General features: G+C 40.1%; 1 protein-coding gene across 2 annotated transcripts in view; it reads left to right on the top strand.

The window, feature by feature from the left end:
• The window catches only part of ANKFN1 (ankyrin repeat and fibronectin type III domain containing 1), a 178,177-nt gene that overhangs the window by 119,962 nt on the left and 32,993 nt on the right, over nucleotides 1-25,222 (top strand). Inside the window, exons 11-15 of one of the 2 annotated variants that reach the window (XM_044921728.1) lie at nucleotides 1,380-1,595; nucleotides 10,505-10,671; nucleotides 13,313-13,463; nucleotides 14,994-15,162; nucleotides 24,852-25,018. In XM_044921728.1, coding sequence (XP_044777663.1) covers nucleotides 1,380-1,595; nucleotides 10,505-10,671; nucleotides 13,313-13,463; nucleotides 14,994-15,162; nucleotides 24,852-25,018 — 870 coding nt within the window. Of the gene's footprint in view, nucleotides 1-1,379; nucleotides 1,596-10,504; nucleotides 10,672-13,312; nucleotides 13,464-14,993; nucleotides 15,186-24,851; nucleotides 25,019-25,222 lie in introns of those variants that run through there. The other variant, XM_021704390.2, reaches the window with a different exon arrangement.

The following is a 25,222-nucleotide window of genomic DNA, read 5'->3' as shown; positions in this document are numbered from 1 at the left end:
ATTCAGGAATTCTGAAAGCCTGCTGTCAAACTCTTGGTGGCTTGGTAGCTTTAAATCAGCTAACATTAGTGGGAGCATTTACACCAAAGAAATTGGCCTATGTTATAAATCAGGCCCTCTTTTTTTTTTTTTTTTTTGATAGCCAGTTTACCAGTTTATTTACCAGTATTACTTGGCAGCAAACTACCTTTCTATAAACTGTATTACTACAGAGGGCTGGATGAAAAGCCTTACCCAATTAACTTCTCTAGATTTAGAAGTCAGTTACTGAAAAGGAATAATCTGACTGAATGATTAGGTTATTTTAAAAAAATAATGATCCCACCAAATGTTTATATGTCAATAATTATTTATGAAATTTCTTACTTATGTGTCCAGTTCTAATGAGGAAAAATAAAAGATATAAGACACAGTCTCTACCTGGAAGGAATATTCCCGTGTTTTCATAGCTGTAGATACAGACCAGCTGGCTCATTCATTTTTAGGTCATCCGTGTCACTTTTCCAAGTTCTGGTTCTACTTTCCGCTCTCCTGCCAACGGTCATCAACATTTATCTGAGCTCACCAATGGCAGCTGGGAGCTCTGAGATGATTTATTTATATTTTTGAAAAATCACAGATATTCAAAGTAAAAGGGTGTTTTATCCTATTCATCCAGTGTTCTAGGTTAAAAATCTTCAAACCCTGCATATTTTTAACACTCTGTTTATTTTAGTAACATCTGCCTGGACCCCTCCACATTTGATGTGGCATCTTTCTCTTCCTACCTTACTAAAAGTATTGTCTGCCTCAGTTGACCTAGCTCACAAACAATTTTAACATAATTTTAAATAAATAGAAACCCCTGAAATTCAGATAAGTCAAACCAGGCCAATCTCCCAATTAAAGTATCTTGAAAGGAATGTGCAGTCATTTGGGGACCTGTACAATGTGCTACATTGTCAATTCACTTCTTCATTTTAAACAACCCCACTTCATACCAGCTTACTGTAGATCTCTTGAAAACTCCACAAGTGGCATACTTGAAATATCAGGCATTTTTCTTTAAAACATCTGGGATTCTCTTCAAGTGCTGGTAACTGAGGTCTATGTGCTGGTGTGTCTATGTGGGTAAGAGATATTTACAGATATTGAATTTGCTTAAAAAAACATAATTTTTGTGCCTCTTGCTATAATCTTTGCAGGCTTATGGTGAAGAGATTTTCTTTGAGCTTCTGTTAAGTACATTTCTGTGGTGCCACATATTCTAGGTTTAAGTTTGCTTTAAAAAAAAAAAACTTTTCAGAAATATCAGTTAATTATGCAGTGTCTTTTGTTGCAATTATGTTGCTTTGTTTGCACAATATCATCCCAGCTACCAGAAATCTATTTGTTTCTAGAATTTACTTGGAACACACAACTTGGGAAGAGTTTACTATGAGCCCATTAAAGACCGGCATGGAAACATCCTCATAGTCACCATCAGAGAAGTGGAGATGCTCTATTCATTTTTTAATGGCAAATGGATGCAGATCTCAAAGCTGCAAAGCCAGAGGAAGTCTTTGTCAACACCCGAGGAGCCAACAGCCTTAGACATATTACTGATCACCATCCAGGTATGTAGTCTTTTCAATTTTCTAATACTGCATATTTAAAGTTCCAAACACACTTACTGAGATTCTAGTGACATATACCAAGAGCCATTTACAAATGCAGTGATGGAGTGGAGAGGGCCCAGTTAGTGCTTGTATTGCACACATAGGAAAGATTCAGAAGCTTATTTTTTACTTACCACTCTCCAGATCTGGAATTCATCAATCAATACAAGTGGTGAGCACTCTGAAAATACCCCTGACCAATGAACCAATGAGAAACTTTTAGACAAATATTTGAGTAGGGGTCTATAGGTAGTATAATCAAAACATTAAACCAATACCTGAAGAGACTATAATAATAATAATACATTTCTGGACTCTGTGTGTGTGTGTAAAACACTCTGAACAAAAACACTCTTAACACCTATTTACTCATTTGTTCCTTCTAATGCTCCCCTGGGTCAGACAGGCATGATTAAGTCCATTTTAGGAATGAAATGACTGAGGCTCAAAGAAATTATATGGCATATGGCCACACAGAGAGGCAGAGTTAGTGAAGCTAACGAAGCTCCAGCACATTCAGCTCTTGACCTGTACAATCCCCTTCCAATGCCCTGGCAGGGATCCTAAGAATTTTGTATTCTTCTCCTTAAAGAAGGCACCAAAAATTGTATTCACTTCAGTCCCCACAAAACTTGAATTTGCCCCTGGGCACACAGCTAGAAAATGGCAGGGCTGAAACCTAAACTCAGATCTTCTGACTGGACTCAGGCATCTTTCTGCCATGTCACATCACATTCCCGGGCAGGAGTTACGATTGCAGTCATGAGGGACTACAGATACAGGATGAAAGACTCGCCTGGGAATGGAATAGCCACCAAAATTCAAAATTTGGGCAGCTTAGATCAAGACTCAGGCTGGCTGGCAAAATCAGGATACAAAGCACATCTTCTGCTCAAGTCCAGGGCTCTCTCCACACCACCACACCCCTCACATGTTCTTATGTGAACACAGGTGTCACACTGTTTCTCTTTTCTTTTCTTGCTTGCTTGCTTGCTTTTTTGCTTTCTTTCTTTCTTGTTTCTTTCTTGCTTGCTTGCTTGCTTCTTGCTTTCTTGCTTGCTTGCTTGCTTTCTTGCTTTTTCTTTTTCTTTTTTTAAACTCAGTCATGGGGATGAGTTCTATAGTACTCTCCAGTTAGGTGGTAAAGCTGGCAGAAACACCTACCCTGATTGAGCTCTGGGCAACCAATGGCATATATGTGCAAGACGGCCAGCCCAGAGTAATGGGAAAGAAAGGGCTCTGTCCCACATAAACAAGCCAAACCCCAGCCTTGGTGCCTGTAGCCCTTCATGATCACCCTAAAAAGCTAAGCCACCAGCCCATCATCCCACTATCTTATTTTCATTTCCTCCACCGAGGAGTGATTGATACAATAATCTCACCTTTCCATTCCTTGCACTAGCCCAAACCAGAATGGAGTCCAGTGTAGCAAAGGTAAGCTAATTGGTCAAAGCCAATACCTCTGGCTTTGATTTTATGGAATTTGGGTTCCTATGAAATGGATAGAGGGCGAATGTGTGTGTGTGTGTGTGTGTGTGTGTGTGTGTGTGTAGGAGGTGAGGGCAGGGAATACAGACACATTCGTGGCTCCCCTCTTCACCCTTTATAAGCAAGTGCTAAAAGAAACATTTAAAAAATCATAATAAATTGAGCTTTTACAGGGTGACTAATACGCTAATCCCTTATAGGGATAAACTGGGGTCTGGGCTACCTTTGCTCCTAGAAACACAGCACAGGCCCCAGCATGATATAATACCTGGTTTCTCCTAGACTTATTACATTAAAAATGTGTTACAGGTGCAGAAAAATTCCAATCTGGCAAAAAGTTGTTAGAGAAGGAGACCAAAAATAGAGGCAAGATCAGGTTTCCACCCAGATTCAAGTGGAAAATTTACCCCCTCTGACTGGCACATTTCTGCTTGATGTCACTCCCATCCACCCCCACTCTCCTTCTCCTCCTCCTACTTCTTCTCTCTCCCCTCCTTCCATACAGGTCTTAAACTGGAGAGGAAATGGGGAATAAAACTACCGGGGCTGGTATCCAGTCACGCCTGGACTTTAATTATGTCAGGAGTTGGCCCCACCAACTCAACGTGGAAGTAGTCACAAGTTTTGGTGTTTGCCCAAAGCAGGCTGGGTAACTTCCCACAATTCTGGGCTACAAACCACTCTCTTCTCTCGTGGTCAGTAGAGTGATAACCACCAGGCCTTCAGATGGGAAGCTTAGGCTTCTTCCTGTCATATCACAACACATACTGAGGCACCACTTCGGAATCTGGCTGACTGGTATGATTCCTGACTCCACCTTGTCTAGTTATATGACTAGGGCAACTTAATTTCTGATCTCTCATATTTCCTCCTCTGCAAGAAACTCTACTTCATAGGGTTCTAATGAAGATTAAATGAGTGACTACATAAAGCATTAGAAGAGTAGCACCAAGTGAGCACTCAATAAATGTTAGTGATTGTTATTATTTCTCCACTCAGAAAAATCCAAACAATGCTTGGCCTTCCTCAGAGCATACCTAGGCCATCTCCTCCCCTCCCGACCCTCCCACAGACCCTGGAACTGGCTCAGTCATCCTTTGGGGCATCGCACCACTCCCTCTATCTTTCCATAAGAACTAAGGAAAAGTTGTATAAAAATTGTACAATCTGAAATGGGGTTTTCAAAACAGGTAAGGGCTCTAACAAAATCTGTATCCATAATTAATCTACTAATCTCTAGGGCCCCAAGGAAGCTCCAGGGTCTAACCCTCTCAAATTCCTGATCCTCTCAAGTCCCAGACCTTCATTACAGGCCTTTCTCATATCTAGAAGAAAGAAATCCTTTAAGAAAAAAAAAAAAAGAAAGAAAGAAAGAAATCCTTCCCACACTTGTCTGGGAAGGAGAAGAGAGTTATCATGAACAAATTAGAGTCCCTCTGAGCAAACTAATTGGCAATGAGAGTATTTCCAATAGGGTGGCCCCTCTCAGGTGCTGAGTTACTCAGACATTGATCTCCAGGGTCACCTTAATAACTGGAAACTTCACAGGTGAACTCTTCTTTGAAGATTAATCTTTCACATTCGTACTATATTTTCAAGTTTATAACACTTTGTCACATCTATAATATCATTTGATCTTCGTGAAAACCCAGCGAGATTGAGTGGGCAGTTTTACTGTGTCCCATTCACAGATGAAGCTACGGATTTCAGGGAAATAACTCGTCAAGGTCATATAAGCCAAAAAGCAAAAGAGGAGAAACTAGGACCCAAATCTTCTGACTCCTAGCCAGGTCCCCTTCCCATTCTGCCAAGCTGCTTTACACGCCCTCTCCCTCCTTTTCTCTGAATCCTTGAAAAAAAAAGTATCATCTTAGAGAAGCCTGTGAAGCCTGCCTTCTGTCCCCTCCGAGCCTTGTTCTTCTTCTCCTCCTCCTTAGGCGTTCCTTATCACCCTGTATCTACTTATCCCTGCTATACCCAGGGCCTACTATCTCTTCAGCCCTTTTCTGTTGTTGTTTCTTTTTTCCAGCACATTCTTGCTCTTTCTACCTCCAAGCAGCCCCTAACAGGAATCAAAAACTATAGGAATCAGGAAGAGGAATGAAAATGAGCCAGTCGAGCTGGACATGAGGAACAATTGGGTTCACACAAAAACTTGTTTAGCAATGTTCAGAGCAGAATTATTCAAGTAGCCAAAGAGTGGTGGAACAACCAAATGTCCAACAATTAATGAATGGATGAACAAAAGTGGTATATCCATAAATGGAATATTATTCAGCCATAAAAATGAGTGAAGTACTAATCCATGCTGCAAAGTGTATGAACGTTAACGTTGAGAACATTATGTTAAGTGAAAGAAGCCAGGCACAAAATGCCACATATTGTATAATTCCATTTATATGAAATATCCAGAATATGCAAATCCACAGAGACAGAAAGCAGATGATGGAGGAGGGACTAGAGCATGACAGCTAATGAATGCAAGGCTTCTTTGTGGAGTGATGAAAATGATCTGGAATTAGGTAGTGCTGATAGTCACACAAGCTTGTGAACATAGGAAAAAAACACAGAATCTCACACCTTAAAAGGGTGAATGTTATAGTATGTGATTTATATTTCAATTTAAAAAAAAAAGAAAGAAAGAAGCAAGCAGAAGCAACAGAGACTACAGTAATCCAGAGGGCCCTTGTCCCATCTAAAGAATAGCCCATTCAGCCTCAGCTAACTGCAGTGGAAGAAAGTGGTCCCAATGTTGAAATGTTTTCATTTCAACATATTTCCAGCTAAATCTAGAGTTTTGGAAAATCTAGAGTTTTGAATTAAATCTCTTTAGTTTTAAGGGTTAGAAAATAATTTAGAAAATTTAAATTCTTGGGGTGCCTGTATGACTCAGTCAGTTAAGTGTCTGCCTTAGGCTCAGGTCATGATTCCAGACCCTGGGTCAAGCCACATCAGGCTCCCTGCTCAGCAGGGAGTCTGCTTCTCCCTCTCCTTCCTCCCCTGCCCCCGCTCATGCTCTCTCTCTCACTCACTTTTTCTCTCTCAAATAAATAAATAAAATCTTTTTTAAAAATTGTAATTTTTTGTAGTCCGTATAATCTTGGGCCCTCAAAGACCCGGGCCACCATTTTATGACCTTTGCTATCCCTGGACAATTCAGTGTCCATCCCCTCTGCAATAAAACAAAAGCCCTGTAGTTACTAGAAAAGCATCTATCATTCCTCTAACAAGCTGTTAGGATACCTGATCAATGGAGAGTGGTTGGATATACCCTTCCTGGTCCCTGCACCAGCATAGCATATTCTCTCCCAGAGGCCCAGCCCCAGACTCCACTACCTCTGGGCCTCTCACTTCATATTTAATAAACATTTTTTCAGCACCAACTAGGTGCCAGGAACTCTTCTAGGTGCTATAGGAAAAACAAATGAATAAGTCAAGGTCCCTGCTCTCAAGGAGTTCAGTCAAGGGAGGGAGACAGACTTGTAAACAAATCAAGGTAATACAAGGCAGAATTAAACCAGAGCCTGATAGCAGTACAAACAGTGTACTATGGGCGCACAGACAAAGCAGCTATTAATTCTCCCTGGAAATATCAGGGAAGGTGTTGTAGAAGAGGTGACATTTGGCTGAGCCATGAAGGGTAAATTAAGTTCACCAGGTGGAGAAAAAAAGAGAGAGAGAAAGAGAGAGGGTAGGGAGAAAGGAGGAGAGAGGGAGGGAGAAGAGTAGGAGGGAGGGAGTAAGAGAGTGAGGAAGGGAGAAAGGGAGAAAGGAAGTGAAGGAGGGAGGAAGGAAGAAATTAGAATTAAATTAAATAGAGGGCATGGTAGAGAAATGAGGCATAAGGTGGAAAAGTAGATCTAACCCTCCCTTGGGTCCACAATGGACCTTACACAACCCTTATCACACTGAGTTAGAAAAACTTGGCTACATGTCTCTCTCACACACTGAAATCTGAGTTCCGTGAAGGGGAGGATCACGTCTCATCGATGTCATTAATATTCTAGCACAACACCTGATTCATAGTAGGTGCCCAATAAAAGTTGTAGAGTGAGTGAATTCATGAACTAACAAAGAACCAAAGAACAGAGATTAGGACACGTCTGAGGAAGGAAAAAGCAATCCTTTTTGGCTGGAGATAAGAGACAAAAGGACTGTAATGGAGATAAAGGCTAGAAAAACAGATTAGAAGTCAAATCAGGCAATATATAGGCCCACAGGCATTGGATTTGGTTTAGGAGGCCTTCCTAGTTACCTCAGATTATGTGAATGGGACAGTTTCTTTTCCCATACAATTCTCAGGCTCCAAAAACATTAGTAAAGGCAGGAAAACACAGGCAGATGCTCAGTCTTTTTTAAAAAATGAAAGAGTAAATTACTCCATCTAAGAATGGTGTGGGTTTTTACGTAACCACAGTGTGTTCCTAACTCATTCTATTTGTGGTTATTCTAACCCCCACTATTTTTCTCTTATACCCATCCTGTGTTTATACTCCTGGGTTTGGGTCTTTACAAACACATTTTTTTATTAAGTTTCAACTCTGATTATGATAGGCTTATTTTTCCAATGCATAGGATCATTCAGAGTTTTATTACTATTTTCTAGAAAATCAAAACCACAACAGATTTGGGACCTGCAATTTTGATACTCACGTTCTTCATTTCTTTGTCTGGAACATCAATAAATAAGCTAAAGAGACAAGCCCTCAGGACGAGTCCCTACTGGGCCATCACTCAACATGTCTGCTGTTCCCACACCATCTCCATCACCCACAAATCCTCAACCCAGATAGACAGCTTATTAAATGTGGTCAAGATTCTACTTTTCCCAGATTATCTAGTGAAACAGATTATACTGGAGACTCCTCCCTGGTCTATGGATTCTGCCCTTTTGTTGTCTGTCTGTTTTGCCCTCCACAAAACCATGTTGACTCCTATTTAGTGTCTCAGGATTTCTTGGTAACTGCAAATTGATTATTTGATGGTTCTTTCTCACTTTGCCCAAAGATCAATAAGTTGGCGGTCTTTAATTACCAGGGTCATCCTGTGTTTCTCCCCTTCCTGTTTCAAAGATAGGTATCTTTGCCCTTTTCTAGTCTCTAGGGACTTTTCCAGTTCCCCATCACTTTTCAAAAATAATGACCTGTGGGTTTGTGGCCACATCTGCTTGTACAGCAAGTATCCCGAGGGTGCATATCATCCAATTCTGTTGATCTGAATACTTCCATTTCCCCTTCTCTCATTAACTTCACCCATTTCCTTCTCTCATTCTTTTCTCTCTTATTACCTGTTCATTTCTCAAAATTTCACTTTGACTAAACTTCCCCCAGTCAACTATTTACCTGTGATCTTTTCTAAAGAGATAAAATAGAAGACATCAAAAAGTTCTGCTTTATCCATCTCCTGACATTAATAAAAATTCCTTCCTTCTTGATCACAAAATCCAATTTTTCTAGTCTTTTTTTTTTTTCTTTGCCAAGTATCATAAAAGTTACTTAGCCTTTGCTTTTCTGTACCTGCTAGTTATGCCTTCCTCCCAACTGTGACCATTCTTATTTTGTCCCTCTTCTGCTATTCTCCTATGTTCTGGCTTAGGGACCTGTCCTGACTTCCACATGTTGTGTATCTATTATAAACAGAAATAGCACTGGGTACTAAGGACACAAAGCAATAGAAAACATAATACTGCCACTAATTTCATAGTCTGGTTCAAGAAAAGAACATAAAAGAGGAAAAATAATAAGTATTCTTTCCTCTGTATGCCTCCATTGCCTCTATTATAAAACAGATTTCAGAATATTGTGGTCATTTATTTACTCATCTTTCTCAACCTCTTCAAAAGTAAGGATCACATCACATTCACCCGAAACCTCAGTGTCTCTTGTAATGCTTGGAACTCACTATGTTTGATAAAGGGTGGGACAGAGGAGATAATTCACAACAGTATATGTTAGATGTTGCAGATGGTGAATTCTACAAAGGAGGGATCACTCCTTCAGAGTATACACGTCAAGGAAGGCTTCATACCTCTCTGTTCCATATAGAACTCTGTACAAGTTTAAATGTTTGATTTTCTCTTCCTTTTAATTTTCCCTGCATTTCATGGTAGGGTTGGTTCCTTCTTTTCACTCCCTTGGAAAACCAGGCTACACTCTGGCCTACAGGAATTCTTCCTTGGTTCATCACTCCTAACTCTGTGTTTCCAATTCCCCCACTGCCCAAAGGTTTAAAAACATCTTACCTACTGATACATATTTCTAATTATTCACTGTCTGAGTTCCTGCAGTTATATAGGGAAGCAAAAGTCACAACTAGAGAGCTGACCACATATAAAACAAGACTCCACTCAAACATCCCTCTGTGCTTAACTAGACTGGCACTTCCTGTTGTACCAACAACTTCATTCAGTCTGTGCTGCCCATGGAATATTACGATGTGAAAATACAATGCAAATTCAAGGCAAATCTATTACAAGACAAATTTTAAAATCTTATAAAAGATACAGAATTTCGTGAAGCTGATGAAGATGATGTGGAGACCTAATCAAATCACAGGCAAAGCTACTGACAATTAAGAATCTAGCAACGGTAGGCCAGTTAACAATTGAAGAACACAAAATGAACAAGAACCTTATGAGAATGACCTGAATATCAACATTTTTTAAAAGCCAAGGAAAAAATATGAAGATTTCAAATACTCTTGCAAAAATATCCTCTTCATGATCATGTTGTGAAAGTTAAATGTGAGGAATAGCATTTCAACTATCATACAATTTAGTCTAAGAAAACTAAGCCAAAAAAAAAAAAAAAAAGGAATCAATACTTCTTTCTTCATCCTCAGAATTAATGAATAACTACAACTTAAGTGTTAATGATATAAATAAATCTGCTATTACTTTTTATTTCATTTTTCAGGATAAAGAATCAACCAAGTCATGATGTCATTTAATAATAAGACCTTTCCTAGATACCAACTATTCTGAAATAATGAGGCTTCCTATACTGCTTTGTCAGCTTTTACACTTGCAAATTTCTGTTTCCCCGCAGCCAAACAATAAGCCCTGCAAGGACAGAAATTATGAATTCTAGTTTTCTAGTTTCCCATTCCCAGTCACACCCACATACCTACCCCGGATCCAAAAACTGAGGGAAATAGGATGCATGCAGGCTATATTAATGACTGATTAGCTGACTTGGATGATAATTCTCCTAAAGGTAAGCCAACATGTCCCCGGCATTCATGGTAGTATCCAACGCTTCTCACCTAATTGCTTAGCTACAGCTCCTTTAATTTATGACACAGTGCACCTAAGAAAAGAAAAGGTTTTCAGATTACCTTTTCAAGGTGTTTTATGTGTTGTTTTGTTCTTCACCCTACAGGATATTCTCTCTTATCACAAAAGGAGTCATCAGCGTCTCTCTCCTGGATTATATCTGGGTTACCTAAAGCTGTGTAGCTCTGTGGATCAGATCAAAGTTCTAGTTACCCAAAAGTTGCCCAACATTCTCTGCCACGTGAAGATCCGTGAAAATAATAACATTTCCAAGTAAGTTGTGAGAAGTCCGGATTTTCCTTGTGATGAAACAATGGCTCAAATGATGGGTTTGATATGTGTCAGAAGGAAACTGACATGGTGTAGTTTCCGTGGTGAGATGTCCCCAGGTGCCAGCACACCGGGGCAGAGGCTTAGCTGCATTTTAATGTCAGGATAAGGAGGGTTTGTGGTGGTGGTTGGTGGAAGGAATGAGCCCATGAAGGAGGGGCACACTCCTTTCACTTTCCTCTCTGTGGTATTCATGGTGCAACCACCGATACTCAACTGGTTAATGAATAAATGCCCTTTTCTTTCAACATTCTATTTCCAGTATCTTTTCTTCACAACTTAGTAAGTCATTTTTTTAAAAAGTATCACTTGTGGAAATGGGTTCTGGTAGAGCAATTGATTTCCCCTTAAAGAATCCCCCTATCCTCATTCTCCCCACCCCTAACCCTCTGGCCTGAGGACTTTGTATGTTTCCTGTACTCTTTATAGTTCTCTAAAAAAAAAAAAAAAAAAAAAAAAGTAACAAGGCCTGTGCTTCTGGAAACTGCACTATGGTTTGGCATTATGGTGAATTACCCTGTTAGCTTTGGGAAAGTTGCCCAATCTTGGTAATCTGGCTCAGATTTACAACCAGCCCTCTAGCAGGCCTCTGAAAGCCTACTATAATGAACTGAATTGTGCTCAACCTGAAAAAAAGGACAGAATAGATAAGAAAAAGAACTCTCCAGACTTCATCAGGCTTCAGAGTACAAATTAGATCCCCAGATTTTAGTTATACCTATGGATTTGCTTAACCAAAAAGAATTCTAATTTGGTCATTTAAAATTTGGTCCATAAAGTGGCAAGAGCTTATTAACTATAGTGTATTGTTTATTAAATACTATTTGATGACAACAAAGGAAATGATGATGGACTCTTCAAAGAACTCACTAGCTGCCATATTCTCATTTTTCACCAATCAACTACACCCAGGCCTTAAGTCTGCCATCTGGTGGTCACTTCTACGGGAACTTTGGTTATCTTATCAATCCCTTCCAAGAGGTTACGTGGCTCATTTGTGGGTTGACTCAGCAATGGTTACTTTCATCCATTTTCTAGATTTGTGTCTTAAAGGTTTAGACTCTATCTTTTAGTGGTTATGCCAACTAATTTCCCCTTGACAAGGATCCAGGTTTCATTTTTACAAAAGATTCCAGTAGCCTTCACTCTTGCCAGTTCCATCTCCCTCATCCTTATAGACTAAACTTCTTAGTTAGTGGTAGATGTTTCATGGTATTCCTACTGGTAATTTATTCTCTAATTCTATTACAGATGCTATTTTAGCAATGTGCTCCGTTAGGTTTTGTGAAAGCTTGTGCTAGTCAGAACCCCCTCGTTTAGTTCAATATCAGTGATGGGAGAAAAGAAATAACTCTCAAGCAGGTTCTCAAAGATTTCAATTATTTGTGAAGCCAACCGCATACCAGATTGAGGTAGGATTTAATTTTTATTTTGTTTCTCTTAGTGGGACAATAGGGTAGATTTTCCACAGTGTTTTCCAGCGTGGGAATTGAAAGGAAACAGGTATCTTGAACACAAAAACTTTTCTAAGAGGGTACTTGGTTAAAAGAGATTGTTTTCTGATGAAAAGCTCATGTCACAATCAATTTCATTTTCTGACACACCAGGCTGGTATAGCCCACTGGGGAGAGCCCTCAGAGGGTTTTCACACTGGTGGGAACATATGTTAGCACCTCCTCTCTTTCCGTGCCCAGAGAGGAGGGCTTTCCTTCCCTCTCTAGCCTGGTCCTGAGAGCATATTGCTGCTCCCTGTAGAGTAAGAGAAAGGAAAAACTGGGCCAAATGAATGTGTTTAGAGACTTGCGCTAGCATACCTGTGGAAACAATGTTCCCAGGAGGCATTTACCTTGATCTTTTCAAGCTCCTTTTGAAAAGCGGCCTTTGGGGGACAAACCAGATGTGTTTTCTCCACCATCATTCTTTTCTCCTCCCTTCTGCATGACATTTGGAAAAGTTCATTAGGAAGGATTACAAAGCATGCAGAATAAAAACACAGATGACTGGTTTGAAAGGAGGATAGAAACAGTGATGTGTGTCCCCTGGTTCCTTTTATTGGAATTGTCTGGTGTTCCTGTTCGTGATTCTCCTCAAGCTCTTGGAAGGGGTAAGAAGCCAAAATAGTCCCCATGATTACAACAGGCCAGGGTTGAAATGTGCCATGTGGTTTGTTGCCTGAGTTGGACCAGAGTCCTGTGGTTACCCAACTGCTGAATTAACCAGCAGATGCCCCTGTGGTAAAATGTAGGGTCTTAGAATTTACAGAGGATCTTCAGGGAAAGAAAAATGAAGATAGTCAGGAAATCATTACCAAATATTTCAAAGCTCCAATCTCAGAAACTAACTGATACAAATTAGACCTGCTATTCTGAGGTATATGTGGTTTGGTAGGTGAACTAAGTTTAAATTAGCAAAAGCTCATTTTAAACTCCATTTGGGTGGCAAAAAGTTCAAATTTCACGAATTGTATTGAGTTTTAACCACCAAAAATTGGTTATCCAGGTTCTGGACATATACATTAAAAATGTTCTGAGCTGTGTTCTGAACTTTTGTTATATTTCTAATTTTAACTTGACTCAACATACAGAGAGGAGTGGGAATGGGTCCAAAAGCTTTCTGGCTCTGAATCTATGGAAAGTGTGGATCATACTTCTGACTGCCCCATGCAATTGTTCTTCTACGAGCTCCAGATGGCAGTGAAAGCTCTCCTTAAGCAGATCAATATACCTCTACACCAGGTACTAGTCTTTACCATTTTTATCTTCTTTTTACGGCTAATGGAAACTGCATTGTGTATAAAACTTAAGAGGTAAAAAAAAAATAGATATATGAGTTCATTTTCATTGATTTAAATACCACTTTGCACATGCTGCACACTTTGAATTTGACGCCTACAAGTGGACACAGACTGCACTTCTGCCCCTTTTCTCTATCTCCTGCATATTGACCTCTTCCACAGCTCCTGGACCCGGCTTTACTGTGGTCTGGCCAAGCAAGGAAAAATCACTAGCCAGCCCACCTTGAAAAGACACCAAGTCTCAACTTCAGGATAGCACAAGTCAAGGAGAATAAATGATAAGTACACATTTAGTTAGACATACAAATGTTTTATCTAAGAAGAGCAGACTAGTGGTACGATAACCTATAGCAATGCCAAGGTTATGCCATGCCGTCTTTTCACAGATAGAGAATTTACCGTCAAAGTTATTGTCTTATCTAAATCAAAATGTGCAAATCCAGCCTCTACTAATAAGCAACTTCAGGAAAAACTGTTGGCACAGAAGAGAATAGTAAAAGTTTATTAGGCTCTGTCTAGTAAGTTAACATGATGTAGCATTAGGCTGAATTCTTTTCTCTTTTTTTTCTTTTTGGCCTAGTTCACCATTTCCCCATACCCAGCACACACGTATGTGTGCAGGCACACACGCACACGCACACACACACACACACAAAATCAACCAAGTTTAGCCTATAAAACAGGAAGACTATCACCCAGAATTGGCCCGTGACCCATGGACACAGGGACATAGATTAGAGACTCCAAGAGTGTTCTTCCATTGGGGTACTGCTTGGATTATAAGTCAGTACTGCAAGGTTAGTCCAAAACAGCCAACACTGATGAAGAATAAATTGTACAAGATGCCATAAAGGCACTAGGGGAGCAACTGGATTATTCCAGGGGTGGCCATGTACTCAGGAGGAGAAAAAAACACACCAGCTCTACTTGTGACAGTAGATACTATTAAAGGGTTTCTTGAGCTTAGCAGGTTTGAAGCAGCTCATATTTCATTGGTGACTCTTGGGCTACATACACATGTTGGGAGAGGGCTGCCTAACTGCCTGAGAGTGCATACAACATTTTTTTTTTTTTTTTGGATACTTGTAAAATTTTTTCAGTCCTTGGCCAGAAACTACATTTTTCCCCCTTAACCAACTTAAATTGAAACTAGTAGATTTTTAATTCAATCCATTTTTGTTGCTTCATGTAATTATATTCATCATTTTGAAAAACCCCCAGAATGCAATCATTTTCTGCTTTTATAAGAAGCATAAATGTTGTTTTCAGAGTTTATATGGAACATTACTGCCTTAAATCTTGATTTTATATAGCATTATTAAATGGGCTGAACCCTAATATTTATGTTGTATAAAAATTCCAAGCTTGAAGTCGTGTAATTTTGTTAGATGTTTTATGCCAGTTTGGTGTTGTTTATGTAAGTGCCATGTTGTAACTCTCCTATTTTTCCTCTGCGCGTGTCCCTCTGCAGGCAAGGAACTTCCGCCTCTACACACAGGAGGTGTTGGAAATGGGTCACAATGTGTCCTTTCTTCTCCTGCTCCCTGCCTCAGACGACGTCTGTACAGCCCCAGGACAGAATAATCCTTACACCCCACACTCAGGGTTTCTTAACCTCCCTCTTCAGATGTTTGAACTTGGTATAGTAGCTTGTTTCACCTAGAAATATTAACCCAGCCTCCTTATAATAAAATCACAAAGTTATATCTGTTCCCCCTTGTCCCAGTGGAGGGTCAATAAATCACATGATGGCTTTGGCAACAACCCTTCCTAGAACTGTGTACAAGTCTGAGAGAAAGCAAAGCTCCAAGACTATGTGCCTGAGCAATAATTATTGAAACTTAGCTAAGGTCCAATGGAGAGGAGGGAATTCTAAACAGAGTGTTCAGTTATCAGGCTGCAGTACTTGCCTTCCCTTTGCTTCCTTAAAACATGAATACAAGAACTAGTATTTTCATGAAAAGCACTGCCCCTTCTCTCTCTTTCTCTCTCTCACTCTCTCTCTCATCTCCAAATGGGGAAAAAAAAAATAGTGAAATTAAAATGTAAAGTGTGTATCACTCTGGAGGGAAAAAAAGTCAATGAGTAGTATTGATTTATTAAATAGACTGTAATATTAAACAGGCTAAATTTCTAGCAGACCATTTGAGAAAACTGACAGGGTCTCCCAGGATGCAATATTGTGATTATAATGTGGGATTATAATGTGGGATTCTGAATGGTGGAAGATCTTGTCCTGACTTTCAAAACTGAATAGCCTAGGCCCCAGTTCCTCTATTTTTGCAGAGACCCCTGCTGCCCACTGAGAATGTGAATAGGGAGGCTTTGTCTCTTCCCCATGCTTCATCTTATAACAGGCCAATAAGAGGCAATTAGCAGGACTTCCATCAGTTCAAATGAATTTTAAGATTTGTGGGAGGGTGAGTGCTGGATGGGTGGAATGGAGGCAGACTCTCTTAGGATTGCTCCCCAGACACCAGAGTTAGAAGCAGAAAAGGCAACTGCCATTTTGAGACCTGGGCATCTGAATCTGAATTTATCCCTTGAGGATAAATAGATTAAGCCTTTCAGTTTCCCTTGCTCCGAGCAGTTCAGATGCCGAAAAAACTGAACAATAGCAATTATTATTTTCCAGAGGAGGAAGAGTTATTAAGAGAAGCCTGAATCAGACTTGCAGACTAGGACTTGAGAGTTCTGGGTCCTCTATTGTGTGAAGGTGACAATCACTTAACCTTTCTGCACCTTTTCTGTGTCAAATGATTAATAACATTGGCATACCACTCCCAAGAGGCCTGGATGTGAATATCCCCATCCAATGAGTTCCCCATCCAAAGAACATTATTAGTCCATGATATGACTGCATTGCTATTACAAAATATAGTTTGGGTCATGGTAGTTCATTTCAAGTCAATAAATATATATTAGATACCTACTGTGGAGATTCAGAGATGAGTAAGACAAAGGCCCTGCCTGCAAGGGGCTTTCAGCACAGTGGTAGCAGTAAAATAAGGATACAAATTATTATTAAATGAGGTAGGATATGCCAAAATCATAAGTGATATCGAAAAAATAAAACACATTTTTCTCAAAGAAAGTATCAGAAAGCCACCTTGGAGGAGAGGGTATTTGATGTCAGTGTTAAAGAATGGACAGGATACTAATAAACATGGACAATGAGAAAAGCTTTCTTGTCAGTGGGAGCAGAATGAGTGAAGACATGGAACAAAAGATCTCAGAAAGAGTTGGAAAAAGAATAAATGGTCCAGTTTGGCTAGATCAGAGAAAGGATGTGAGGAAACAGTGGACATAAAGAGGTCTGGACAAGTCGTGGCCATATTGGGCAGTATCTTAAGAATCAGGCTGAGGAATCTGTTTAAGATGGATTGAGAGCACGGCTGGGGGGGATAGTTCAGGGGTGTTTATAATAGTCCAGTATTAGGACAGAAACAAAACCCCCAAAAAGGAAACAAATACAGATATAAGAAACATTGGGAGTAATATACAAGATTGAGCAACTGTTTGAATAAGAAAAGGTGAAGTCTAGAGACTTCTACAGTACTCCCATGGTTTTCAGCCTCAAAGACTGTGAGGATATTGCTGCCATTACCAAAAGTAAGAAAATCAGAGAGGAATATGGCTTAGGGAAGAAGATGATGCTTTTAGCTCTATCTTGAATCTGAAGGTGCAAATTCAACATCCAAGTAGACATGTCCATTTGACAGTAGAAATACAGGAGAGAAGGTTGGGTAGTAAACACAGAAATTTGGCCAGTGTCTATTAATAACAGCTGAAGCCATGAAAGTGAATGATTTCCCAGGGATAGATAATTGATAGGGAAAAGAACTAAGGAAAATACTTCATTGGAGAGCTAACTGGGAGTCCATTCTGTGTGAAATGGTCATTACTGTTCCATGATTACAGACAAAAATACATGACGTTCATTTTCCCATATCTCAGTGGTCTTCATGGTAACAATCAAAGATTTGGGATCATTCATAATAGTGTATGACTCCTAAGACCCTGGAGGACCAATCCCTGCAAGTGTCCTCTCTATCCTGCTTTCTGGGAGGCTAACACACTTTTCCTGGGCAGCCGTACTTTGTCCTACTATTGTTACTGTCTATTCTTCAATTTCCTCTCTCCACTCATTTGTTCATTAATTCAATAAATATTTATTAAGTAACCTACACTGTGTTGGGCACTAGTCCAGGTACTAAAGGATCTGCAGTGAACAGATCCATGAAGCTTACGTTCTCGTGAGGGAGACAAACAGCAAACCAATCAACAAAGAATACTGTAAATGTCAGACAGTAGTGAGCGCTGTGATGAAAAATAAATTAGGGTAAGGGACTAGAGTGAAGTGACAGGAGCTACAATTTTGTATAGGATGACCTGGGAATGTCTCTCTAAAGAAAAAACATGTAAGCAGAGACCTGAGATTTCCCTGCAGTGGGAATGACAAGTGCAAAGGCTTTAAAGCAAGAGTGTGCTTGGCTAAAAAAATCAGTGTAGGTGAAGTGTAGTAAGCAAGAGCAACAAAGATAGGAAATGAGATCAGAGAGTCAACAGCCAGATCATGCAGGGCCTCAGAGGCTGTGATAAGGACTTTGGATTCTACTTTAAGCGTGTTGGGAGTCCAACAGAGAATTTTGAGCAGTAGAGTAACGTATTAGAAGGTCTACAAAATCTGGTACCCCCCATGAAAAAAATAAAAACTAAAAAGCTTAACTTTGTTTAACCCAGCATTTTCTAAATTCATTTGACCATGAGTGGAAGCATTTTTGGTGTGGCACTTACTAAAAAACTAAGAAAACACACTTTAGGATATGATGCCCTAAAACACTGCTTCCCAAACTTTAATGTGCATTAAGAATCACTTGGCAAGCATGCTAAAAGAGAATCCTGGAGTCCCACCCCAGAGATGCAGAGTCAGTAGGTCTGGGATGGGGACTGGAGAATTTGCTTTTCTAACAAGCTCTCAGCTGATACTGTGCTGTCAATCCATGGACCACACTTGAAGTAATACTGCTTAGAACACAGAGAAAATGACATTTTAGGAACTTACAAAATAGGGATGTAGTTATAGTAATAGAATCCAACAGTGCCTGTCTCTTTGACCTGTCTTACCTCTTCTTAATACTAAAAGCTATATAAGACTATCAGGTATTATCCTTCATCTATGAAAGCCAAGCCATAGATCAAAGCCTGGGTCTCAATAGTTCCTGACTTTAAGATGTTTTTTCCTAGAATAACATATACCTTCATATTCTCCTGGTCCTCCTTCATTATCATATTATAGGTGATGCAACTGATTAATGAGAACCATGTAAGTTTCCAGAAAAGACCACCTGATTGGGCATGGTTCCACCGACATACACAATTCTGTTAGTCTTTTCTAGAGATCAGGAGGAAATGTTGCCAGTAGCAGGAAATTAGTACACTCTAGCATAATGTTTATTATACTTCAGCACCACCAGCAACAATTTTTAAGATTGCTGGGCCTTAGGAAGAATCATGACAGACTCTACCTTATCTCCAAGCAATCAGAGCTTTCCAAGAAGCAGATTATCGTACTGATTACCATACTTCTTCCATTAGACTTCAGCCCACGAAGCATTTAATAACAATTTCTATAGGAACTTCAAAGGACTTACTATAATGGGTCTAAGCCCCTCAAGAAAGATCCTAAGCAATTTTTACTTGTTTGTTTTATAAGTAGGGACTTCTGCCTTCCATAGATAGGTCCATAGTAAAAGGTCAACAGATATACTAAGCATTTCTGAGAAAGAGAACATTACTGGAAATTCAATCAGAACTCAGAAAATGATAAGAACACAGGAATTTTAATGATACCTGAAAAGGTGCAAATTATGGGAACATGTCAATTATAAAAAAATCTACACTATTATTTCAGTTTGACTTGTACAAGTCATCCCTGTCCCAGTGAAATGATTTGAGATTTGGCAAACTGACCACGTTCCTGCCAGTGGCCTGTGATCATAAATAACTTGCTAACCAGCTACGGAAAACTGCATCTGTGCCTATTCCAGCACTTCATAGATCTAGCAAGGACAAAACGATAAAGGAGCTTAGCCTTCTGTCTCCCGGAGTAAAGAGTTGGCTGGGGCAAACCCATAGGCTATTCCCTCACAGGATTACTGTAGGGGAAAGGAGGACTGTCATATAGATGGGAGATCTCCGTGAGCAGGGTTGAGCTGAGGTAAAGTGGTACATTTCAAACCCATGCCCCCTCCACAGCCTGAGGGCTGACACTCCCCCTAACCCATCCTTTGGATAGGAGCAGGATAGCACTCCACTGCCGTAGTAATCAAGCACATGCCTGGGAACCGACAAGGGTCACTATTTAAACTGTTCCCAGGAACAAAAAGAAAAGCAGTACCATGAGCCTTTAGAAACTCTATCCAGTGATGTGGCCTCTTGAGGATTTGCCTAGCTTGCACTGGAGAGGTTGCCCTTCCTGATCCTATGGGGAGTCACAGTTGACAGCGGGCCTATGATAAGAAGTTGATTTTATTGATTTCCTTGGTTCTATGATTCATACTGATTGGACTAGAGAGATTATAAAACTGGGGTATTTTTTAAAAACAGTTTGAAGCCTGGTATATATTTCATACTTAAGTGCTTGGCTGCATATTTCATTCAACAAACATTTGCTGAGTTGCCACTGTATGCCAAGTACTGTCCTGGGGCTGGACATACAGATGTTAATAAGACATAATCTGCCCACCAGAAGCCTAGAATCCAGTAGAGGATAGAGAAATCTATACCAAAAGTCCCAATATAATGAAAGCCCTGCTGTAATAGGTAGGCTGCTGAATTTCAAAGGAAAGACATCCAATTCTTCCTTAAAGAGAAAATATTTGAGCTAGATCTTGAATTAGAAAGAAACATTCAGAAAAGGAAAGAAAAGGCAGAGCTAAAAAGGAAAATCATTTTAAGCAGAAGGAACAGCATGCACAAAAGCTAGGAGACCTGAGGAAATGCAACCCAATTAAATACACTCCTAGTAGCTCATTGTGACAGATGCTTATGGCATCTGAGAAGAGTGACAGGAGATGAAACTAAAAATTAAAAAGGTCAGAATCACAAAGGGCTACCTATGCCATCCTAAAGAGGCTAGACTTTATCATGTAGGCAATGGGGAGTCATGAAAAGATTTGTTTAAAAGGAATAATATGGTCTTAGTGGGTTTTAGCAGCTCTATGGAAGATGGACTGCAGGAGAGCCAAAGTGGGGGTTGCTGAGACTAGACGCAATGAGACAGCTGAGAGAGTGGTCCAGGTGGCAGTGATAAGAACTGGAACCAAGACTGCCACAGTAGGGGTGTAGAAGAGAAAGTAGAAGCAAGAGGAACTGAGGAGTTAAAAATCAATAGAACTTTGTGACTGATTTAATGTGGTTGAAGAGCAAGATGGAGGAGCCAGGGAGTCTGAATAGGGTGCTGAGATGGATAATGTTGCCATCTACCAAAATAGGAAAGATGAGGGAAGGAACAGGTTTGGGGGGAGGTGAGAAATGATGAGTTCAGTTTGACAAATGATGAGTTTTGAGGTGCCTGTGGGATATCCAGGCATTGAGCCTAATGGAATCCAGGCCACAGGCTTACAAGAAATGGCACAGTCTCAACCCTCATTCCTAAGGCCCATTTTTCATGATTTAGGATACCACTTCTGAATTCCAACTGTCAACTCATTCACTACCAGGAATCTTTAGAGGGGCATCTTGTGCCCAGGTTCCTTCTGACACATTGGCAAAGAATCCTGGAACTAAACTGACCACAGGGGGTAATCTTATTGATATTTTTAGCTTCCAAACTAGGCTCCATGACCCAGACTGATTAGGATTTTATTAGTGTAAAGACCTTAGGAAGAATATTCTAATCTCAACCCTGTTCCAATTTTCTAACTCTAAATGCCTCATTCTTTCTGAGGGGTTAGGGTAAAGGTGTGAAAAAATTTTTCATTTTGTTTCTGGCATGTGCCACATGCTGTGCTGGGCACATATATATATGATATGTTTTAATCCTAAGTAGGCATTACTATCCATCTTAGATGTGGGAAAATTGAGTCTCCCAGAGGTTATATGCCCAATGCCACACAGGTAGTAACTGGCAGAACTAGGATTCAAACCCAATTCTGTCTGATACCTAAACCCAAATACTTTCTACTCTACTCCTAATCCAACTTCTAGTGTTGGTGTCAAATGCATTTTAGTCTGTCACTATCTCCTATAGAAAAGAGAGGGAGAAAAAACACCGCAGAAAATTAGCCTCAGTGTGTAAATTACTAACAAATCATATGGTCCAGATAATGTATTGTTGTCCCCTTATACCATTTTGTCTGTTAAATGCATGTGATTCACATTAGAAAAAAAATTAGAAGCTTCCAGTCTGTCCTCCCCTCCTCTGTGATGGCTACCAAATGTATCATTGCTAAACCACAAAAGACTATGTTAAAGTAACATTTGTTAAAGTAACATTAAAGGCTCTGGATAAAAACCACTAGCGCGGGAAAGTGAAGCGCTGTAGTTGAAAGGTCCTTATAGCTCACTGTGGTGAGTGGCAAGAGGCGGGGGGAGTGTGGGCGCTCTGAGACCACCCACTGATCCAAGGCGTCTACCACAAGGAGACACAACAAGAGAAAGTTGTGGACACCCTGGCGTTTTAGAATTCAGATGGGAATGATAGTGTTTCTTTTAAAGAAATTCTTTAGTGCCTCTTCCTAATCTCCCTATCTTCATATTTTAGAAAGAAGGAAAAAAGCTGATTTTTTTCTTTCTTTTCTTTTTTTTTTCCCCCCCCAACTTGGTTTGGAAAGGCAGACTATGAGACACTTCACTCTCCTCACTCTCCAGCCAAGAGAGGACATCTGTCAAGTGCTAACAGGATATAATCCCTCCTTGAAAGGCATAAAGACACATTCAGGGAGTTACAAGGGTCAAGAGTAAGCTACAAAGTAATGGTGACTCTTTCCTGTAGAGCTGCCAGTAAATATCACAGACCTGAAATACACCTTTCAAAACAGGAAAGCCAAGAGCACAGAGAGAAAAGAGAGGATGGAGGGAAAGAGGAGACTTTGGAGGAAGGGTCTGGCCTCTTCAGACCAGGGCATGCATTTTTTTCATTAATTGAGATGTTCAATAAACATTAATTGAGAAGCTATAATGTTCCAGGTTTTTAGGAAATAAAAATAGACATGGTTCTGCCCTCAGAGAAATCACAGCCTAATACCAAGGCAGTCAAGTAAACACAACTCCAGTAAAGCAGGGTAAGTGTCTTGATACATTTAGAAACAAGTGCTCTAGGAGCACAAAAGAGCAAAAGTGACTGGGCTGCAGAGGAAGAGGTGTGAGTGAAGATTTGCTTGAGAAGGAGGCACTGAGACTGAAACTTCGAGTATCAGAAGCAGCTCACCTGAAGAAAATACTGGTAGACACGGGTGTTTGAGGACTAGAAAAGATACTGGTAAACACGGGTGACCTAAAGATACTGGTAGACACGGGTGTTTGAGGACTAGAAAAAGGCATGTGCAAAAGCATGGAAGTGTAACAGGACTTCTAGTAAGTTCAGCCTGACCAAAGCTTAGAATTAATTTGAGTGGAGGGTGAAGGGTGGTTGCTTGATTGAAGATATATTCAAATTCACAAGACACTTTCCTTCTGGTGATAAGAGGTTTGACTTTGTCCTGAAGTCAAGAAGGAGCTCTGCAGAGGTCTTTAAGCAGGGAAATAGCATGCAAAGTAGCTGGTTTGGGAGAAGCTCCATAGTTGTTGTTTACTGAGAGGCTACATGAAATCAGTTCTTCTGTGTGTCAGGCAAAGAAGTGCTAGAGTAGAGGAAGTGGAAGGATAGATCTGACACCAGAGAGAAAAATCAATCCTAGAATTGAGAAACATCTCCTTGAAATGATGCACAACTGAAATAAGGATGAGCCACAGAAGCCCTCACCCCATTCTTCTCTTCCACTTCCGTATGAGGAAACACAAATGGAGGTTACCCTTACCCACACCACAGACTCATCTTAGCTAAGAGAAAATGAAGCAAGGAAGTAGGCAGTGGTAAGACGGGACTTGTAGGGTGCCCAGAAATCTCTCAATATGCACAGAAGTAGGGCATCCTCACTGAGGTGTAGAGATAACAAGATGCCCCATTTTGAGGCAGTGTGGTTTTAGCTTCCCTAAATAGCCGTTTCTGGGTCTCAGGAATCAACAGCAAAGAGGCCTGAGGGCAGTAATTAGATATTCTTCCTAGAATTCTTCACTAAAGAGGCCAGAATAAAAATGTTTCCACAGACTTGTGGAGTTACAATAGCCCTGTTTCCAAAGCATGGAACACACTGATATAGTTAGAGACACATAGTGTAAATGAGGTTCCTGGAAAGTGAGTCTGCAAATTTAACAATGGCCAGGAAGAGACTGGTACTACACTAGTCCAATTCAGGATGCTTTCCTCATCCCACTGGAATCTGATGTTTTAGCTAAGTGATCAGAGCCAGATAGAGAAGTACAGAAAATCTGATCACCTCTGAGTACCTGCATGAGGCTGAGTCCCACACTCCTCTCTCCCTCCTCCATGACACAGATGAAGGTTAGACTATTCCCTCTGGCCTCCGGCCCATTATCTTTTGAGAGAGGAAGGCCAAGTCTGCCAAAGACAAATATGGTCTGTTGAGGTATCAGCTCCATCATCCTTCCAGAGCAGCTGAGGAGCAGAGAGGCAGGACAAGGATCAAAACCCATCCTACCAGGTCCTGAGGGAAGTTTTCCAGCCAGACAAAAGACATCCCGAGAAAAGTATGTCTTGTATCTTCTGGGATTTCTGGCCTTGAAAAGAAGCACATAAGATACACACTGGAAATCAGACATGGAAATCAAAACTAGGTTTCAAACTGCTACTTGACTTTTTTCTTAAAGTGATAAGCAAACTTATTTTCTCACTATATATATATATATATATATGTATATATATATATATATGTATATATATATATATATATACACACATATATTTTTTTCTCACTATATATATATACAGCCTCAACTTTAGGAGCTGAACATAACTGCAGCTTGAGCCAAGCCCACTTCCCCATACCTTACCAGGACTTGGTAAACCTTAAAAGGGAATACTGTCTGACTAAAGCCAGACAACTGGCCCCTAAAGAGCACATTTATAATTTATTTATGGCTTAATATTTTCCACTGATAGGATTAATAAATCATGTTTTCATTCAACTTGTTTTCTCTGAGGTATGAATTTCTCTATTTTGATACCAGATCTTAACATGTTTTATTTTGCTTGTCCATTTTCCAGTTCATTTTTGCAGCTACAGGGAGAAATTTATTAGTCTGTATTGCCGCCTTTCTGCTGTGGTGGAGCTGGATTCTCTGAATACCCAACAGTCCCTGAGGGAAGCGATCTCAGACAGCGAGGTTGCAGCTGCCAAACAAAGACACCAGCAAGTTTTAGATTACATTCAGGTAATAGTTTGTTTCTTCTGAGGTAGAATGAAAGAAGGGATAGAGTGGAGGGGATGAGAAACAAGCATGAGAAAGAAAAGCAATCTGGGTTTACTGAAATACCACAGCATGCAAGTAGCCTGTTGATTTGGTTAAAATGTGGAGTTCAGGAAGACGTGAGTTTTTTTTTTTTTTTTTTTTTTTTTTTTTTTTTTTTTTTTTTAA

Source organism: Neomonachus schauinslandi, chromosome 15 (genome assembly GCF_002201575.2).
Source record: "Neomonachus schauinslandi chromosome 15, ASM220157v2, whole genome shotgun sequence".
NCBI lineage: Eukaryota > Metazoa > Chordata > Mammalia > Carnivora > Phocidae > Neomonachus > Neomonachus schauinslandi.
The sequence above is the reverse complement of the archived record's forward strand: the minus strand, read 5'-3'. Positions and strand labels throughout refer to the sequence as shown.